Genomic DNA, 18,627 nt, shown 5'->3' on the forward strand with positions numbered 1-18,627 from the left:
GGAATCCTAGTTGTAATAGGATTCCTATGGGACCAAGTCCACTCGGTTTGGCCGAGTGGAGTGGACCTTCCAGCACTCCCCCTCAAGTTAGAGCGGGAATGGAAGTAACGCCTAACTTGCCAATTATGTTCTTGAACGGTTCTGCACCAAGTGGTTTTGTGAAGATATCCGCTAACTGATTTTCTGTACTGGTGAAGCGTGTGGCAATGACGTTGTCTTTGATCTTTTCACGAACGACGTGGCAATCTATCTCGATGTGTTTTGTTCGTTCGTGGAAGACGGGATTATCAGCAATGTGAAGAGCGGCCCGATTGTCACAGTAAACTGTCATCGGGTCGGAGTGGTCGATTCCAAAATCAAGTAGTAAATACTTGAGCCATTGTAGTTCGCATGTAAGAATGGCTAAAGCTCGATATTCTGCTTCAGCTGAAGATTTGGCAACTGTGGGTTGCTTCTTTGATTTCCAAGAGAGAGGGCTGGACCCTAACATTGTGAAGTATCCAGTAGTTGATCTACGGGTTGAAGGGCAGCCAGCCCAATCCGAATCATAGTATCCTATAATATGGAGGGAGCTGTCTGCAGATAAGAAAACTCCTTTATCAAGGGTACCTTTCAAGTATAGTAGTACGCGGTGAGCAGCGTCTAAGTGTACTTGGCTAGGTGTTTGCATGAATTGAATGAGGTTATTTACGGCATAGGTGATATCTGGCCGTGTAACCGTTAGGTAAAGTAATCAGCCGATTAGGCGGGGGTAAACCGACGGGTCTGGCAAAGGTGTGCCGTCGGTGGGACTGAGACGGAGTTTCTGTTCCATGGGAAACTCAGAAGGACGTGCAGCGGTGAGTCCAGAATCTTTTAAAATATCAAGGGCATATTTCCGTTGACATAGGAGGATGCCTTGTGATGAGCGAGATACTTCGATACCAAGGAAGTATTGTAAACGGCCTAGATCTTTCAGTGAGAAAGCAGTATTTAAGAATAATTTTAACTGGGAAATAGCTTTATCATTATTTCCTGTAATAATTATGTCGTCTACATAGACGAGAACGTAAATTTGAGTGGAGTGAGAACGAAAAGTAAAGAGAGAGTAGTCGCTTTTAGATTGCGAGAAACCCCGTTCGATGAGAACGGAGGAACATTTTGAGAACCATTGACGGGAGGCTTGTTTAAGGCCGTACAGAGATTTATGAAGCCGACAGACTTTAGACTCCCCCTGAGATGAAAAACCGGGGGGAAGTTTCATGTAAACTTCTTCATTCAGATCACCTTGAAGGAATGCGTTGTTAACGTCCAATTGGTGGAGTGTCCAGCCTTTAATGGCGGCAAGAGAGAGGAGAACACGAACAGTTACCAGTTTTGCAACTGGTGCAAAAGTGTCACTGTAATCTATTCCCTCGATTTGGGTGTAGCCCTTGGCCACTAAACGGGCTTTGTAACGTTCGATTGAACCGTCAGATTTGAACTTGACTTTGTACACCCATTTGCAACCAATAGGTCTTTTGCCGGGTGGTAGGCTGGTGATAGTCCAGGTTTGATTTTCTTCCAAGGCGGAGATTTCTTTAGCCATAGCGTCTCTCCAATGTGAAGATTTCATTGCTTGAGTGAAAGAGCTAGGTTCGGTAGTAGATAGTACCGATGACAAAAATTGTTGATGAGATGTAGAAAACGAGTTTATAGAAAAGTAGTTTTCAAGTGGATACTTGACTATATTCGTGTTAGAACACACGTAATCGTTAAGATAGGATGGTGGGCGTCGCGACCGGGAAGGACGGCCGGAATCCGAAGCCCCATCGTCTGTCGACGAAACGGTTTGAGAAGAACTGTCATGGTCGGTCGGGTCGGCAACAGCCGAAGAAGCCCCGGAATTAGGGCTGACAGGAGTGTCATCGGGGGTGTCTGAAGGCACCCCTGTATCGGTTAGTGGATCAGGGACTGATCGAGCAAAGGTGTCTGAAGGCACCTCTGCATCGGCATATCGGTCAGGAACCGATTCAACAGGGGTGTCTGAAGGCACCCCTGTATCGGTATCACTGACCGGGATTGCAGGAACAGCAGGCACTTCTGTGTCATCGTTGTTGTTAGACGGGGAATTAATTCTTGCCGGAAAGGCAATGTCGTCGTCGTCGATTGATAGGGATTGTGTCGGACGAGGAGAAGAGATTGTCGCCGAAGGTGAGGAGTCGGACATAGGGAATTGATTTTCAAAGAATGTGACGTCTCTAGAGACGAATATTCTTTTTGTCGAGATATCGTAAATACGATATCCTTTTTGTCCACTTGGATAGCCAAGGAAGATGCCGGCGGAAGAACGAGCATCCATCTTTGTTTTGACCAAAGGAATACGAGCAAAACAAAGGCATCCGAACACACGTAAGTGGGAAAGATTCGGAGGAGTACCCATGAGGACTTCATGTGGTGATTTCCCAAGAAGGATAGGTGTTGGTAATTTGTTTATGAGATAAACGGCGGTTAAAACGCATTCACCCCAAAAGGATAGAGGGAGGTGAGCTTGAAGACGCAAAGAACGAGCCACCTCAAGAATGTGGCGATGTTTGCGTTCGACAACCCCGTTTTGTTGGGGTGTGTGGGTGCAACTACGTTGGTGGGTAATCCCTTTTTCAAGAAACCAACTTTGTAGTGAATTATTCATGAATTCGGTTCCATTATCGGATCGAATTGTTTTTATTTTGCAATCGAATTGCGTATGAACGTAATTAAAAAAATTCTTAATTAACGTATTTGAGTCCGATTTGGAACTCATGAGAAATATCCAAGTACAACAAGAAAAATCGTCGACAAGGGTTAAGAAATAACGACACCCGGAGGTGGAGGGAACCGGAAAGGGACCCCATAAATCTACATGTACTAACTCAAATATATGAGAGGAGGAAGTAGTACTAGTAGGAAAAGGTAATCGACATTGTTTTGAAAGTGGACATACTTCGCATGATACTTTATTTGATAAAAAACTAAAATTCATACATGGAAGCTTAGAATTAAAGTATTGAAAACGTGAAAAAGAAGGATGGCCTAAACGTTTATGCCATAAAACAAAAGACTCATGACTAGAACTATCTCAAACTAAACTTGAAACCGAAAGGATGGGATGCTCCGTGCGAAGGAAGTAAAGGTCGTCATGAAGACTACCATGCCCAATCTTTGTCCTCGTTGTTCGGTCCTGAAAAAGACATAAGTCATTATCAAACAAGACGGTACAACCAAGAGATTTAGAAACTTGAGATATAGATATGAGATTAAATTGAAAAGATGGAATATGAAGCACATCTTGTAAATAAAATCTATTGGAAAAATAGACAGAACCAATATGGTGCACCTTAACCCGTGAACCGTCGGGTAACCGAACGTATAGGTCTGGAGGTGCAAGAGAATATGAAGAAAAACGAGAGAGAGCCGAACATATATGTTTAGCGGCTCCGGAATCAATAACCCAAGGAGGATGAAAAGATGAAGTATACTTACCGGTGAGGTTAACGAGTGGATCTTTGATGAGACGGAGAGAGGTTGTGGGCTGTTTGTGTTGATCTAATAATGCCAAAACCGATTGGTATTGTTCCGGGGTGAGAGATGTTGCTGTAGGCACCCCCGGTCCAGCTTGGTCCGTGACCGAAGCAGCCAACGGCTCTTGTCGAGCTCGGGTCCGGTTTCTTTGACCGTAATTAGGCGGGTATCCATGGATTTTGAAACATGTGGAAACGTCATGTCCATGGATCCTGCAGTTGTCACAATATGGTCGTGGTCGCTTGTTTCTTTGTTTATCCGATCCATCAACACGATTGTGATTATATGAGTTTGAACCAACGGCAAGGGCAGCAGTATTTGAGTCAATATTCATCGGAGTAACAAGGTTTTGTTGAACTTCTTCCTGTTTGATAAGTGAATGGATACGAAGAATAGATGGGAAGGGTTCGATCAACAAAATTTGACTCCGAATAGAGGAGAATCTATCGTTGAGACCTTGAAGAAATTCCATAGCTCTATCTTGGTTGGTTCTCTCAATCAAGGAACGAGCATGGCCACATATACAAGGTTCAGTTATTAACAAGGAATTGAGTTCATCTTGAAGAGCCTTGAGATTTGTGAAATATGTAGAAACATCCGAATTCTCTTGTTTGAGACAAGAAATAGCTCTCTTTAATTGAAAGATTTTAGGAGCATTGGTTTGATGGAATCGATCAAAAAGATTTTTCCAAATATCGAAGGCGGTTTCATCATATAAGATGGATGATCGAAGAGGTGGATCAACCGAATTGATTAGCCAACTAGAAACGAGATCGTTACATCGTCCCCATTGAACTAGTTCATTAGGATCGGTGGGTGGTTCGATACTTCCATCAACGAATCCTAATTTGCCTTTAGCTCGTAAGGCTTTTGTCATTCCTCGTGACCATGAGGAGTAGTTATCACCGGTTAGAAGTGGTGTGATGACAATGGTGGTTGGAGAATCCGAATGATGAACATCAAACGGGCCACCATTAGAAGTATAATGAACTTGAGTAGTTTCCGAAGTTGTTTCGGGAGTAGTCATGGTTTTAAAAAAAAATTGGCTCTTATACCATGTGAAAATATAAATACCTCGATAATTGTCACTCTCGGATGAAGCCGAGAGAGAGACTTGATGGGTGTTCGGTTATAACCGAGTAGACACTCGAAGATGTCGAGTGGGAAGAAGATGATGATCACACTCGGTGAAGCCGAGTGGGAGAAGAAGAAGATGGATGTTCTCGGTTTGATCCAAGAGAGAGAGAGAAGTTATTAGTGGTTTTGGTAAAATACCTTTTGTGAGAGGCAGTTTCTAATTTCAAATTGGAGGCGGTTTTACAATTCAGTTTCCAAATTTGTTATAGGCGGTTTGCTTTGGTTGGCTATAGGCGGTTTGCTTTGGTTTCATGGATAGAGGCGGTTTTAGCTTGAGAATTGGTTTCTAAATTTTGGCTTATAATAATATATAAATAGGGGGTTGATCAACACAACCAATCACCAACACAAGCAACAACAACTCTTCTTTAGAGAGCTAGAGAGAGAGAGAGCAAGAGTGAGAGAAATTTTTCATAGTTTTTTAGCGGTGTTAAATTTCTCGGTCGTCGAAGATTTAGTATAGAAGTTAAATTCTATACGGTACCATCTTGGGACGAACTTGCGGGTTGTGTGAGTCGTCTTCATCTATCCTTCAATAAAGATTTCTTGTTCGCCCGAGGACGTAGGCTTTAGGCCGAACCTCGTTAATTTCTGTTCGCATATTTGATTTTGACTTAGCTTTTCGATTAATCTTCATAATCGGATCAATTTCTAGGATAGGTTCGATAGCTTCCGCGACTTTTAGTTATAACAATTGGTACCAGAGCCTTGTTGAGATTGAACGAAGAAGAAGATGGGATCGAGAAGTGGTACGGTCAAAGCAGGGAAATATGAGATAGAGAAGTTCAATGGGAAAAACGATTTTTCTTATTGGCGGATGCAGATGAAGAATCTGTTAATCTCGCAGAAATTACACAAGACGTTGACGGGAAAGAAACCAGGAGATATGTCAGATGAGGATTGGGAAGAGTTAGATCTCGAAGCACGAGCTACCATTATGTTGTGTCTTGAGAGGGACGTGGCGTTCCTAGTAGACGAAGAAACAACGGCGGCGGGTGTGTGGTTAAAGCTAGAAAGCAGTTTCATGACGAAAACTTTAACGAATCGGGTCTACTTAAAATCCAAATTATTCACATGTAGAATGGAAGAGGGTTCTTCTATTCAGGAATATGTGAATAGGTTTGACAGGATTATCTCAGATTTGAAGGATATTGATGTTAAGGTTGAGGATGAGGACCAAGCCCTCATATTGTTACTTTCATTACCTAAATCCTATGAGAACCTTGTTCAAACTTTGATGCTTGTTGGTGATAGTCTAAGCATGGAAGAGACGAGAAATTCGCTATTAGCAGATGACCTTCGTAAGGTTGCTACTAGCAGTATGGCGTCAGGTGGAGTAGACAAGGATCAAGCACAAGGGTTGTTTGTAACGAGGGGGAGGAGTAATGAAAGAGGAAAGGGAAAGGGCGGGAAATCTAGATCCAAATCTAGAGGCTCTTTCAAGAAAACGTGCTTTAGTTGTGGTGAGCTTGGCCACTTTAAAGCGGCTTGTCCAAAGAGAAAGTTGAAGCAAAAGAACGAAGGCTACAAGGAGAAACAAGAGATGCAAGAGGCGGGATATGTGTCAGAAGAGGCGGACGAATGTTTCTCGGTGACAGAGGTGTCTGAGAAGATCTTCGATAAGTGGATGCTTGATTCAGGGGCGTCACACCATATGTGCCCAAATAGGGAGTGGTTCACAACCTATAGGAGTATAGATGGTGGTACAGTTATACTGGGTGATGATAGTATATGTAAAACTGTGGGACTCGGAACAATACGGATCAAGATGCACGATGGAGTGGTGAGAACATTGACGAACGTAAGACACATACCCGATTTGCGGAAAAATCTAATTTCCCTTGGTGTGGTGGAGCGGAACGGCTGTAAGATAATTATAGAGAATGGCTCCATAAAAGTCGTTAAGGGTTCTTTGGTGGTAATGAGAGGTACTCGTTACGGAAATTTATACAAACTTTTGGGGACAACAATTACGGGAGATGTAGCAGTAGGAATCAGTGGAAGGGATCCAACGGCTAGTACGAGGCTTTGGCATATGCGCCTTGGGCATATGTCAGAAAAGGGTCTATCTTTGATGTGCGGGAAAGGCTTGTTGAAGGACATGAAGAAGCCTTGCATGGAGTTTTGTGAGCATTGTGTGTTCGGAAAGGCACACAGGGTGACGTTCTCTACAAGCAAGCACAGGAGCAAAGAGGTGTTAGACTACGTACACACCGATGTCTGGGGACCGGCAAAGTTACCTTCCAAGGGTGGTTCCAGGTATTTTGTTACATTCGTTGATGATCATTCGAGATTTGTCTGACTTTATTTTCTGAAGCATAAGAATGAGGTATTCAACACATTCCTGGTGTGGAAAGCAATGGTTGAGAACAAAACTGGTCGAAAGCTGAAGACGTTAAGATCGGATAATGGGACCGAGTACACGGATGGGGCATTCAAGGAGTTTTGTAATCAGGAAGGCATTGTGACGCACTGGACAGTAGTAAACACACCTCAGCAGAATGGAGTCGCAGAGAGATTGAACCGTACACTACTTGAGAAGGCTAGATGTATGCGCTCTAATTCGGGATTAGGCGTAGAATGGTGGGCAGAATCTGTTGCTACAGCTTGTTATATTGTGAACAGGTCTCCACATTCTTCTTTAGATGGCGGCATACCTTACGAGGTGTGGTCAGGTGAACATGCAGATTACGGGAGACTTAAGGTTTTCGGTTGTACGGCTTATTACCATGTTAAAGGTAACAAACTTGACAATAGAGCAAAGAAGACAATTTTCTTAGGATATGCTACAGGAGTCAAGGGTTATCGGTTATGGTGTACGGAAGACAAGAAGTTTGTAATCAGCAGAGATGTGGTGTTTGATGAGTCATCTATTGTAGCTATGGCGAAAGCTACGGTGCCTAGTTGTGGTGATGTTGGGTCTACTAAAGCTCAAGTAGTGGAAGTAGAAACCGAAGACCAACGGGTTTCTAGGAATCATGATCAGGTGGAGCATCAGGATAATACTCAGGATGAGGAAATTGATGAACCCGATCATGAGGAGGTTCAAGGGGAAGGTACACAAGTTTTACAACAACAGCAGTAGGATGTTTCGGTACACACTAGGCCGAAACGGTTATATAAGCCGGTACAGAGGTTAGGGTCAGACAAACCTCTTAGGCATTATGGGCAGGCAAATCTGGTTGAATATGCACTCTCGGTGGAAGACGACGAGCCGGTCACTTTCAAACAAGCTATTACCGCGGCGGAAAGAGAGAGTTGGTTGGTTGCTATGCAAGAAGAGATGGAGTCTCTTCACAAGAACCAGACATGGGAGGTTGTCCCATTGCCCGAAGGTAAGTCTGTTATTGGTTGTAAATGGGTGTACAAGAAGAAAGAGGATTCTTCCGAAATCAAGGGTACAAGGTATAAGGCAAGACTAGTGGCCAAGGGTTATGCACAGAAAGAAGGGGTCGACTACAATGAGATTTTCTCACCGGTCGTGAAACATACTTCTATTCGGGTGCTATTGAGTATTGTTGCTCACAGGGATCTTGAGCTGGAACAACTCGATGTTAAAACCGCCTTCTTGCACGGAGATTTGGAAGAAGAAATTTATATGGCTCAACCTGAGGGATACAAGGATGAGGGCAAAGAAAATCAAGTATGTCGTTTGAGGAAATCTCTTTACGGATTGAAACAATCCCCTCGCCAATGGTACAAACGATTTGATTTTTTCATGCTAAAGCATGGTTTTCGCAGAAGTGACTATGATTGTTGTGTATACATCAAGAAGCTTCGCGAAGGTGACTTTATTTATCTCCTTTTGTATGTGGATGACATGCTTATTGCTTCTCGAAGCATGGTGGAGATAAATAAGTTGAAATCTCAACTCACTCAAGAGTTTGAGATGAAAGACATGGGCGCTGCAAAGAAGATACTGGGAATGGAGATTAAGAGAGAGCGATCAAGTAAGAAACTGTACTTGAATCAGAAAGGTTACATCGAACGAGTAGTTTCTCGATTTGGGATGCAGAATGCGAAGGCGGTGTCAACACCTTTGGCACCACACTTCAGGCTCTCGGGAAAACAATCTCCCACTACTACGGTGGAGAAGGATCATATGGATCGTGTACCGTATGCTAGTGCAGTTGGCAGTTTGATGTACGCTATGGTGTGTACTCGTCCGGATATTTCACAGGCGGTCAGTGTGGTTAGTAGGTTTATGGCAAACCCGGGAAAGACACATTGGGAAGCTGTGAAGTGGGTCTTGAGGTACTTGAAGGGTACTGTTGATACGGGTTTGTGCTTTGGTGGAGACACATGTCAGGTAAGCGGTTATGTTGACTCGGATTATGCTGGCGATCTAGATAGAAGACGATCTACTACTGGTTATGTATTTAGGGTACATGGTGCTCCAGTTAGTTGGCGATCGATGTTACAATCTACAGTTGCGTTATCTACTACGGAGGCCGAGTATATGGCTATGGCCGAGGGTGTGAAGGAAGCATTGTGGTTGTGGGGTCTTCTGGACGATCTGGGGATTAAGCAGGAGTGCGTAGATGTATGGTGTGATAGTCAAAGTGCAATCCACTTGGCGAAGAATCAGGTTCATCATGCTCGCACTAAGCATATCGATGTCAGCTATCACTTTGTACGAGATGTCATAGAGGAAGGTGATGTTTCTCTCATGAAGGTACACACAGATGAGAATCCCGCGGACATGTTGACTAAAGTGGTGACATGTAGCAAGTTTCAGCATTGTCTGGAATTGCTACAAATCGGCTCGTGTTAAGTTGCCCGAAAGGGCGTAATGGCGACAAGGTTATCTTTATGTGAAGGGTTGGTAGAACTACGATAGACTTGATCCTGTAAAAGGGTACGTAGGCAGCCATGGTCATATGGCGCAGTCAGATGAAGTTACATGAAGCAAATATATCTTACAAGGAGTATCCTGGTGTTCGTCCAAAATTTGAAGTATATCAAATTGTGTACGAGGTGGAGAATTGTGAGAGGCAGTTTCTAATTTCAAATTGGAGGCGGTTTTACAATTCAGTTTCCAAATTTGTTATAGGCGGTTTGCTTTGGTTGGCTATAGGCGGTTTGCTTTGGTTTCATGGATAGAGGCGGTTTTGGCTTGAGAATTGGTTTCTAAATTTCGGCTTATAATAATATATAAATAGGGGGTTGATCAACACAACCAATCACCAACACAAGCAACAACAACTCTTCTTTAGAGAGCTAGAGAGAGAGAGCAAGAGTGAGAGAAATTTTTCATAGTTTTTTAGCGGTGTTAAATTTCTCGGTCGTCGAAGATTTAGTATAGAAGTTAAATTCTATACGGTACCATCTTGGGACGAACTTGCGGGTTGTGTGAGTCGTCTTCATCTATCCTTCAATAAAGATTTCTTGTTCGCCCGAGGACGTAGGCTTTAGGCCGAACCTCGTTAATTTCTGTTCGCATATTTGATTTTGACTTAGCTTTTCGATTAATCTTCATAATCGGATCAATTTCTAGGATAGGTTCGATAGCTTCCGCGACTTTTAGTTATAACACCTTTTATTATTCACAATAACTTAATTGTACAATTACGTATGGCTATGTATATATAAGATACAAAAGAGGAAATTGAAAAGAACTAAACTTCTATGATAGTTATCTAAATATAATCCTAACTACTAAGGAATCCTAGTTGTAATAGGATTCCTATGGGACCAAGTCCACTCGGTTTGGCCGAGTGGAGTGGACGTGGAGTGGACCTTCCAACATATACTAAATCAAACAGTGATATTTTTACATTCTTAATTTCAATTCCACTATAACATTACTGTATTCTATTCTCCAAAAACAACAAAACTGTTATTTTCTATGCTGTCTACACTAAGGCAATCAAACGAACTTAAGAAGATAATGTAAAAGAAAAACAGAGGATTCGCCTTTTGCCACATCTATCAGATTAGTCATGTCACGGTGTTCCATGTCAATTTTGCGAAAATTGCAGACTTCATCCATGTTTTATAGAAGGTTGTACTTTTCAGCTAAGTGGACATTGGAAAGAATAAACCCGTCTCTTATTTCACTTCATATTTTGAAGTACTTGTATCCATCTTCAGGACTTGTCATCCCTTCTTCCCAATCACCCATTCGACGTCCACCAAAAACTACCTGTTGAATGCCTAAATATCTGCCAGGAAATCAGACTATCAGTAGAGGTAATGATTTGACGACCCAAAGGAATCAGTAATTGCTTCCATTAAAGGTGAAAAGGTTATAGTTCCTCATAATGGTTTACTATAGCTTACTGCAACTGTCTTTAGCTTGAAGAGTTTCACAAGAAGGTGTGTTGGTCTATTTCCGGTCCATAACCTGTTTGATGGTCACGGTAGCTCGACATGTCAGGTTCCTAATGGGTCATGTCCAGACAGGCTGAGACCAGTTCGTGGCCGCACACGACCTATTTAATGGTCGGTGTAGCCCGATATGTCCGGTTCCTAAATTTGGCCATGTCCAGACAGGTGGCGCCATGACATTTTGTGTCTCGGCATAGGACATGACAGAGCACGATTTGTTTACAGGTTGTGCCTGGCGTGCTAGTGGTGCAGCCTACAAGCCACGGGTAACAGACCATGCTGCCATGCCACGGCCCTTTGTCAAACACTAGTGACATGTACTGATATAGTTCCAAGAATATGTTTATGCCAACCTTGTTTTCCTTTTTCTCCCACCAGATAATATGTTTGAAACAAATAAAAAAAGTAAAAGTGAAATAGTCTGGGAGGTTAGATTCGTACTCGGAGCTCAATACAGTTAAGCAGTTGAGGAGCACATCAATGGCAAAGATATCACTAGTTCCAATATCTACCCTGTTTGATGAATAGCAATAGTTAGCTAGTCTCATAAATGAATGGAAATTAGACTATAGCAATGACATAATTGCAGTAGTTCTAACTTAATAAAAGGAATTCATACCAAACTCGTCCCCAGTTATCCTGAAATTCGACATCACCGATATCATGGAATGACGAAGGCATAACATTAAAACCCTTGTCTGCATCGTAAAGGGGATCATGCTCCATGGATGAATTTGCCAACTGCAACCCATAAAGTATGCAAGTTCCGATTTCACTTTCTCTTTATATACAATTCTGAAACCAATTATGTGTTGATTATACTTTTTAACAAGCAGAGAGTAATGAACCGACCGAAATATTCAAACTAATTTACATCTTGTATCACATTTCATACTTTTTCTTTACTTCAAAATCCAATACGGTTTCATCAAAACAACATTTTCTTCGTTCGTCTAATAAAATCTTATATGCATTCTTAAGGTAGTATTAGATACTACCCAAATCCCAAAATGTAGATTACTATGAAACAAACAAGTTTTCTTTTCATGAAACCTAAAGTTAAGTCACTAATTCAATTGGAGGAAAAACATAAACTTCAAATTTAAGGGCCCGGGACCGCTCTCCATTGGAGCTGATTTTGAGGGTCCGAGCCCGGGCCCTTAAATTTGAATGAAAAGGTGAATTAAGGGTTCTGGGACCGCTCCCCATTGGACTTGCTCTAAGAGAAAGTCCAATGGGGACCGATCCCGGGCCCTTAATTCAAATTAAGGGCCCGGAACACCCCATCCTCCCCATTGGACTGCAACCGGTCCCGGGCGGAGGACTGAGCGAAATAAGGGGCGGCCCCTTGCTACCCAAGTGACCGTTGGGGCTCCCCAACGGTCACATTGGGGAGCAAATCTCTCCAACGGTCACGTTGGGGCTCCCAAGGGTCACGTTGGGGCTCCAACGGCCAGATTTTGGGTTCAACCCCTTTATAGGGGTTGAACCCAAATCATTCTTCATCTCTCTCTCATTTCACTCTATTTCAACTCTTTCTCATTCATTTTATCTCTCCAACTCTCTTACTAATTTCTTCAATCTTTTTCAATGGATTCCTTCAATGATAATGAGTTATTTATGAGTCTCCTTCAAAATCCCGGTTATCAATCTAGCCAATTTGAAAGTGATGAAATTTTTAATGATTCTTCACGCGTTCTCTCGGCGGTAGATGAAACTTTAGATGATTCTTGCGAGTTTGAAGGAACGACTTCAACCAAGAAATCTAATAAACGGCTTGCGTATACTACCAATGAAGATATAGTACTTACTAATTCTTATTTGAAATTCACATTTGATGCGGTTGTCGGAAATTGCCAAAAATCTACTATGTTTTTGGCAAAAAGTAACCGATGAATTTAAACTCTCAACGCACGAAAAAGGGTCGTAAATCTCGTTTCAGTGACATAAATACCGAGTGTCAAAGTTTCATCTCTACTTTGAGGATAGTAAATAAAGTTCCAAAAAGCGGAGAGAACGACTATGACCGGGTAATTTTTCTTACTTGTAATCTATATATTTTTATCTTTTGATTTCATAATATCCTTTTAAATCAATTTTTATCTTTTTCAGATTCAAAGAGCACTTGATATTTATAAAAACAATCACAAAGGAATAATGTTTAAATTCCAACATGTTTACAAAGTTTTGATGTCGCATAACAAGTGGATGCCAGACATGCCAGGAGAGTCAACATCCGGGAAAAGAGATTCTAATACCAATCCATTGGAGGAAAGACCAATAGGTCGTAAACAAGCCAAAGCAAATGCAAGAGTCGGAGAAAATTCGACAAATTCTACCGCTAAAGACAAAGTAGTAGCCGGTGATGCTCCGCCGGAATATTGGCAAAATAGAATGGAGGAAGGGAAAGAAAAAATGGTACACATGAAAGAATCTTTAGAAATTCAAAAAAGGTTCCTTGAAAGCGATAAAAAAGCAAAGGACCGACAATATGGAATAGACTTAATGAAGATTGATGTTAATTATCTTGACGAACATGGTGCACGGTTGCTTATGGAGGCGCGTAAAGCTTGGTTTGGCAGTAATCCACACCCCTTCTAGCTATTTTTAACTTTTTTTTTATTGTTGTTTAGTCGTATTGTCGTAGATTTAAATTTCTAATCAAATGTTAAGTCTGTAATCGATATTGTTGAATCGAATTATTTAAGTAAATTAAGAAATTAAAACTTCAAATTTAGGGGTTTCTCCCCATTGGAGTCGATTTTGAGGGTCTGAACCCGGACCCTTAAATTTGAATGAAAAGGTGAATTAAGGGCCCTGGGACCGGGACTCATTGGACTTGCTCTAAGGCCACCAACTCTTTGCGTCTTATATTGAGTATCTTTTGGGTCAAGATTATAGATGACAGTGGCTTTCCACCGTACGATTTGTTACACGAGTCAAGAAAGTATTTGGTGAACGGTCTTTGTTGACCTTATTGTAAACCATCTCTAAAGAGAAATCAAAGCTTATAACTCAGTTATTGTCTTTTAGTGATCAACAAAGCAATAGAAGACATTTCGGTTATGTAATTAAATAAATTAGTGATAGAATCTTACATATTTTTGTTTCTTACACAATTGTTTATACAACCCTAATTTCAAAATATTATTAAAAATTAAAATCCCCAATCAACTTCTTCACTTCTTAGGTTTCTACCCATCATTATTAGTCATAAGGAATAACATCTCATACTTAAGGATTTAGATGCACCAATTTGACGAACAATTTCTTTATATATGTTTGGACAAAAGAAGGTATATTAAAGGCTACCAAGATCCAAGACCCCTTTAATTTGCCAATGATTATACGGGCAGCCTCCTACCCCATAACACTCACATCATTATTAGTGAAGTTGTAGTAAAGACATGTGATTGTAATAATGTTCAATTTTTATTAAACATCTAAATGAAGTTAAGATTTGGGAAACAATATCTAAATAAAGTATTAAACTATTTCTAATTTAATAGTTTGCAATATGCTTCCAATATTTAATTGCACCTTCCTAATGTTCTCACTATTTCTAACTTATATCAAATATTGGTAAGAAAAAAAACAATAATGTTGTTTTTTTTTTTTTTTTGTTGTTGTTGGATAATTAGTATGGAAACTGTCTTTGTATAGCATTAGAAGTTTCTAATTCTATTATACAACTGTCTAAATCTTTTTTGGATAACTAAAAGGCCGTTAACTCATATGACACATACAAAATATGACGTATAAAATCAAGTCAATATTAACCATTGGATAAATAAAAGGCCGTTTGATTCTTGGTAGAATAATCTAGAAAGAGTAAAAAACCCTAAAAGAGATGACCTTATCCGTATTTCTTGGGGAGAAAGCAAATGGAATTGACCATTTCACCCTCAGTTTGTTTACTATAAACAGATTCATTTCTCTAACAACCCCACTCACAGTCTTCCTCAAAAAAAAACCCACCCGTAGTAGTTATGGCCGAGGCTCCTCCGCCTCCTCCTCCTCATCCTCCACAACAAGAACAACGAGCACACTACGATGTACCGTTTAGAGAAGTTGTCCGTGAAATTCTTTTCTTAGGCAACCATGGTCACGCCATTATTTTTGTTGCAAGACAAGTGATTCGAGTCAATCGAAATGAATTCAGTGTTGCATTTGCTCATCACCCATATCCACGGGTGAATACTTTCGAGTCTTTCTCCAAGTTCCTTACCAATATAGTAAGTAGAATGTAATAAATTCTTGTTTTAATTACTACTTTATAAACGATTTTTGTATTAATTTTTTTTTCTTCTTCTTCATCTTGCAGGGATTTACTCCAAATCCCGTCGATCCCAATCTCCGTTTTGTTAGGCGTGATACTTACTATTTCTATCATCCCTTCTTCAAAAGCGATGATATTCAGCAAGAGCATCTAATCAAGGTTAAGAGGACCTTCAAGGAAGATTTTCCTGAAAATCTTTTGCGACAACTTGGTGTGGACGGGTAGAAAGTCACACGGTTAGAGAGATCGTTAGGTGGGCACCAGCAACTAGGCTTCGGGCCTCCAAATAGACAGGTTGACGGGCAGAAGGTCGGGTCTGGTAGTCGGGTGGATGGGTAGACGAACGTCCGAGTAGAGAACGGCTACTGATAGACCAACGTCTGGGTAGGGAGCGGGTACTAGAGACCTGTTGACCTGCTCAAGAGAAACAAAACCGTGAAGTCCAAGGGGGCACCGGAGATGGTGTCGGCCAAGGACCCTCCGGCGGTCAAGTCAGCAACTTAGTTCGATAATGTAAATGAATAAATCGAAAGTAGTTACTAATGATATTGGAATCGTTGTAGTATCGGAGGTGGCGCGACTCGTAGAGTGGCCGGAGCTCGGTTCTACGGAAAGATGAGTCGGATAGCTTCTGGTCTACTCGGGCGGTAGAGTAGACTTTTGGTTAGGCAGAGTAGACTTCTGATCACGGCAGAGTAGGCTTCTGATGATGGTAGAACAGACTTCTGGTGATGGAAGAGTAGACTTCTAATCACGGCAGAGTAGACTTCTGAGGACGGTAGAGTAGACTATAAAGGTAGAAGAGGAATAGAGAGTCTCCAATAAGATCTGGTGAAGTATCGTAGACACTTTTGGGCGGAACCTCCTTCTTTGTATAGCATTAGAAGTTTCTAATTCTATTATACAACTGTCTAAATCTTTTTTGGATAACTAAAAGGCCGTTAACTCATATGACACATACAAAGAAAGGCTTTTTTTTTGGACTGACAAAATATGGCGTATAAAATCAAGTCAATATTAACCGTTGGATAAATAAAAGGCCGTTTGATTCTTGGTAGAATAATCTAGAAAGAGTAAAAAACCCTAAAAGAGATGACCTTATCCGTATTTCTTGGGGAGAAAGAAAATGGAATTGACCATTTCACCCTCAGTTTGTTTACTATAAACAGATTCATTTCTCTAACAACCCCACTCACTGTCTTCTGATGGGTCATGAAAATGTCCCATCAGAGTCGTTTAATTTAGTCGAGTTAGTTCGTTTCGAGTCTTTATTATAATAAAATGGTTGGTTTTCTTGATTAGGTGTCTTTTGGAGAGTTAGGTGTGAAAAACGGTAAAAAACGAGGAAAAGATGCATGAAGGGTATTTTGGTCATTTGGAGTCAAGGACAATCTGGTAATTTGGCCAAGGTTAGTGCGTGGTTGAAAAGTAGAGGTCGAGACGAGTCCGTAGGAGAAAACGGAAGTCAAATCGGAGTCCGGACGAAGGAATAAACCAAGGTCAAAGTCAGGTCAACATTTGGTCAGCATTCGGTACAAGTTCGGGCAAGTTTTTGGCCCGCGGTATGCTTAGGGACACGTGTCGATAGGCCGAGATTGCTAGATGCGGTTCCCGTGTTAGCGCTCAGCAGCGAAGTGGCCCTTATGAGCTTGATCCAGTGTATCCGAAGCAACTTAATACCATATACCCGGAAGCAGCGTTATAATCTGGACCGTAGCCTTCCGCGTGTCCTAGATCGTGCGGCTGCTGTGCGTCCCTTCTTTATCATTATCCCGTGCAACCGAAGTCATTTAGCTCCCATGATCCTGAGCCCACATTTTAATCTTGGTCGTCCGCTACCGCGTTCTTCAGATCGTGCGGCTCCTGTGCATCCCGTGTTTATACTTATTCCGTGCAGCCGAAGCAGCTTAACCTCTATGCTCCCGGACGCGTGTATTGCTCCTGTCCGTCCAGATCCCGCGTCCTTTAATCCGACGGATTCTGGGTAACCCGCAACTTATGCTCCATGGATCCTGTCACACAGCAGCTGCCGAGTTTCCAGCAGGTTCAGACGCCGACACGTGTCCACCCGCTTCTCAAACCCTAACCGGCCAGATCCTTCACCTTCCCTCCTTGCGACAAGTGTCCATCATTTCAAAACCCAGCCGCCGACAACATGTGGTTGTGATTTAGGGTTTTATATTTTAAGCCCTTATAAATTCCAAATGTGACCCTATCTTTTCATTCTTTTTACCATTTAACCCAAACAAAACCCTAACCCTATAAATAAATTCCTTTCTCCTCCATTAGAACCTAGACTTGCAAACCCTCTCAATATCCCTCTTCTCTATATCCCTCTTCTCTAGATCCCTCTTCTCTAGATCCCTCTTCTCTATTCCCCTATCCCTCTTCTCACCTATTTCTTTCTCTCTTTTCTACTACTAAATCTATCTTCTCCATTATTTTTCCATCTTTCTCTACTACTACTTCTTCTATACCACTATTCTTTCTTCCATTAATAGTCTTCTCCTTCTTTATTCCATATTTTTCTATCATCTTTATCCCCTTTCATCTCTTCTTTCCAACTTCTTTCTACATCTAATTTCTTCCTTTTCTTTCTTTTTCTTATTTGGGTTGCAATAAAATAGCTATTACTTGGATTTCTTGGAGTACAATTCTTGAACACAAATGGAGCAAATCTTGGATAAAATGGAGATACATGGGAATATGGATTTTGAACATTCTTGGTGATTTCTTTCCATTAATTTCTTAGTATTTTCATTTATTTTACAATGTCATTGAATGTCACTCTAGATTCCATGTATAGTTAATTTAGCAATCTAAGGATGTGAATGAAACCCATTTTGGATCTTTTTAACACTTGTTCTTGATTAATTAAATCCCTTGATGTGCTTTAATGTCTATTGATTGTTTATCTATATGGATTGGATTTTCTTTCCATTACTCATGCATCATAATTAGATATTTCATACTTTCGTTAAGTTCTTAGATGAAGTATGCTTTTTAGATGATGAACAATAGTTAAGTGATCCGAATCTTTATAAGGAAGACAATTAAAATTAGTGATTATAAAATTGTTTCATCTAGAATATCATCCGGAATCCAAATAGTTCATTATATTGGATCCCGAGTAAATACAAAAGAGATTTAAGTAATTAAGTGCTTGTTTTATAAAGTAAAATTATGTGGTGGATTTTATAACCTTAGATATCTTCTCCTCTCTCTTAGATAGTTTAGTTAGTTTCATTTATTTTCTTATTTCTTATATATCAATCATCAATTTTATGAGGGGTGTGTGTGTGTTTTAGTCTAAGTTAGATATTGACATTTTGATTATTGGGTTAAACCCGCATTCAATATCC

General features: G+C 41.0%; 1 protein-coding gene across 1 annotated transcript in view; it reads right to left on the reverse strand.

Moving 5' to 3' along the window:
- Positions 1–10,635: 10,635 nt before the first annotated feature.
- Positions 10,636–18,627, reverse strand: part of LOC147563809 (structural maintenance of chromosomes-like protein, putative (DUF3531)) — a 52,018-nt gene continuing 44,026 nt past the window's right edge. The window contains exons 4-6 of the mRNA XM_086640860.1: positions 11,606–11,727; positions 11,428–11,499; positions 10,636–10,820 (exon numbers count right to left, since the gene is read on the reverse strand). Of these exons, the coding sequence (XP_086496986.1) occupies positions 10,718–10,820; positions 11,428–11,499; positions 11,606–11,727 (297 nt within the window). The 3' untranslated portion in view covers positions 10,636–10,717. The remainder of the gene's footprint in view (positions 10,821–11,427; positions 11,500–11,605; positions 11,728–18,627) is intronic.

The sequence above is a fragment of the Eschscholzia californica genome, unplaced genomic scaffold, assembly GCF_041429995.1.
Source record: "Eschscholzia californica isolate CP2 unplaced genomic scaffold, dmEscCali1.0.p SCAF_1, whole genome shotgun sequence".
In the NCBI taxonomy this organism is placed as follows: Eukaryota; Viridiplantae; Streptophyta; class Magnoliopsida; order Ranunculales; family Papaveraceae; genus Eschscholzia; species Eschscholzia californica.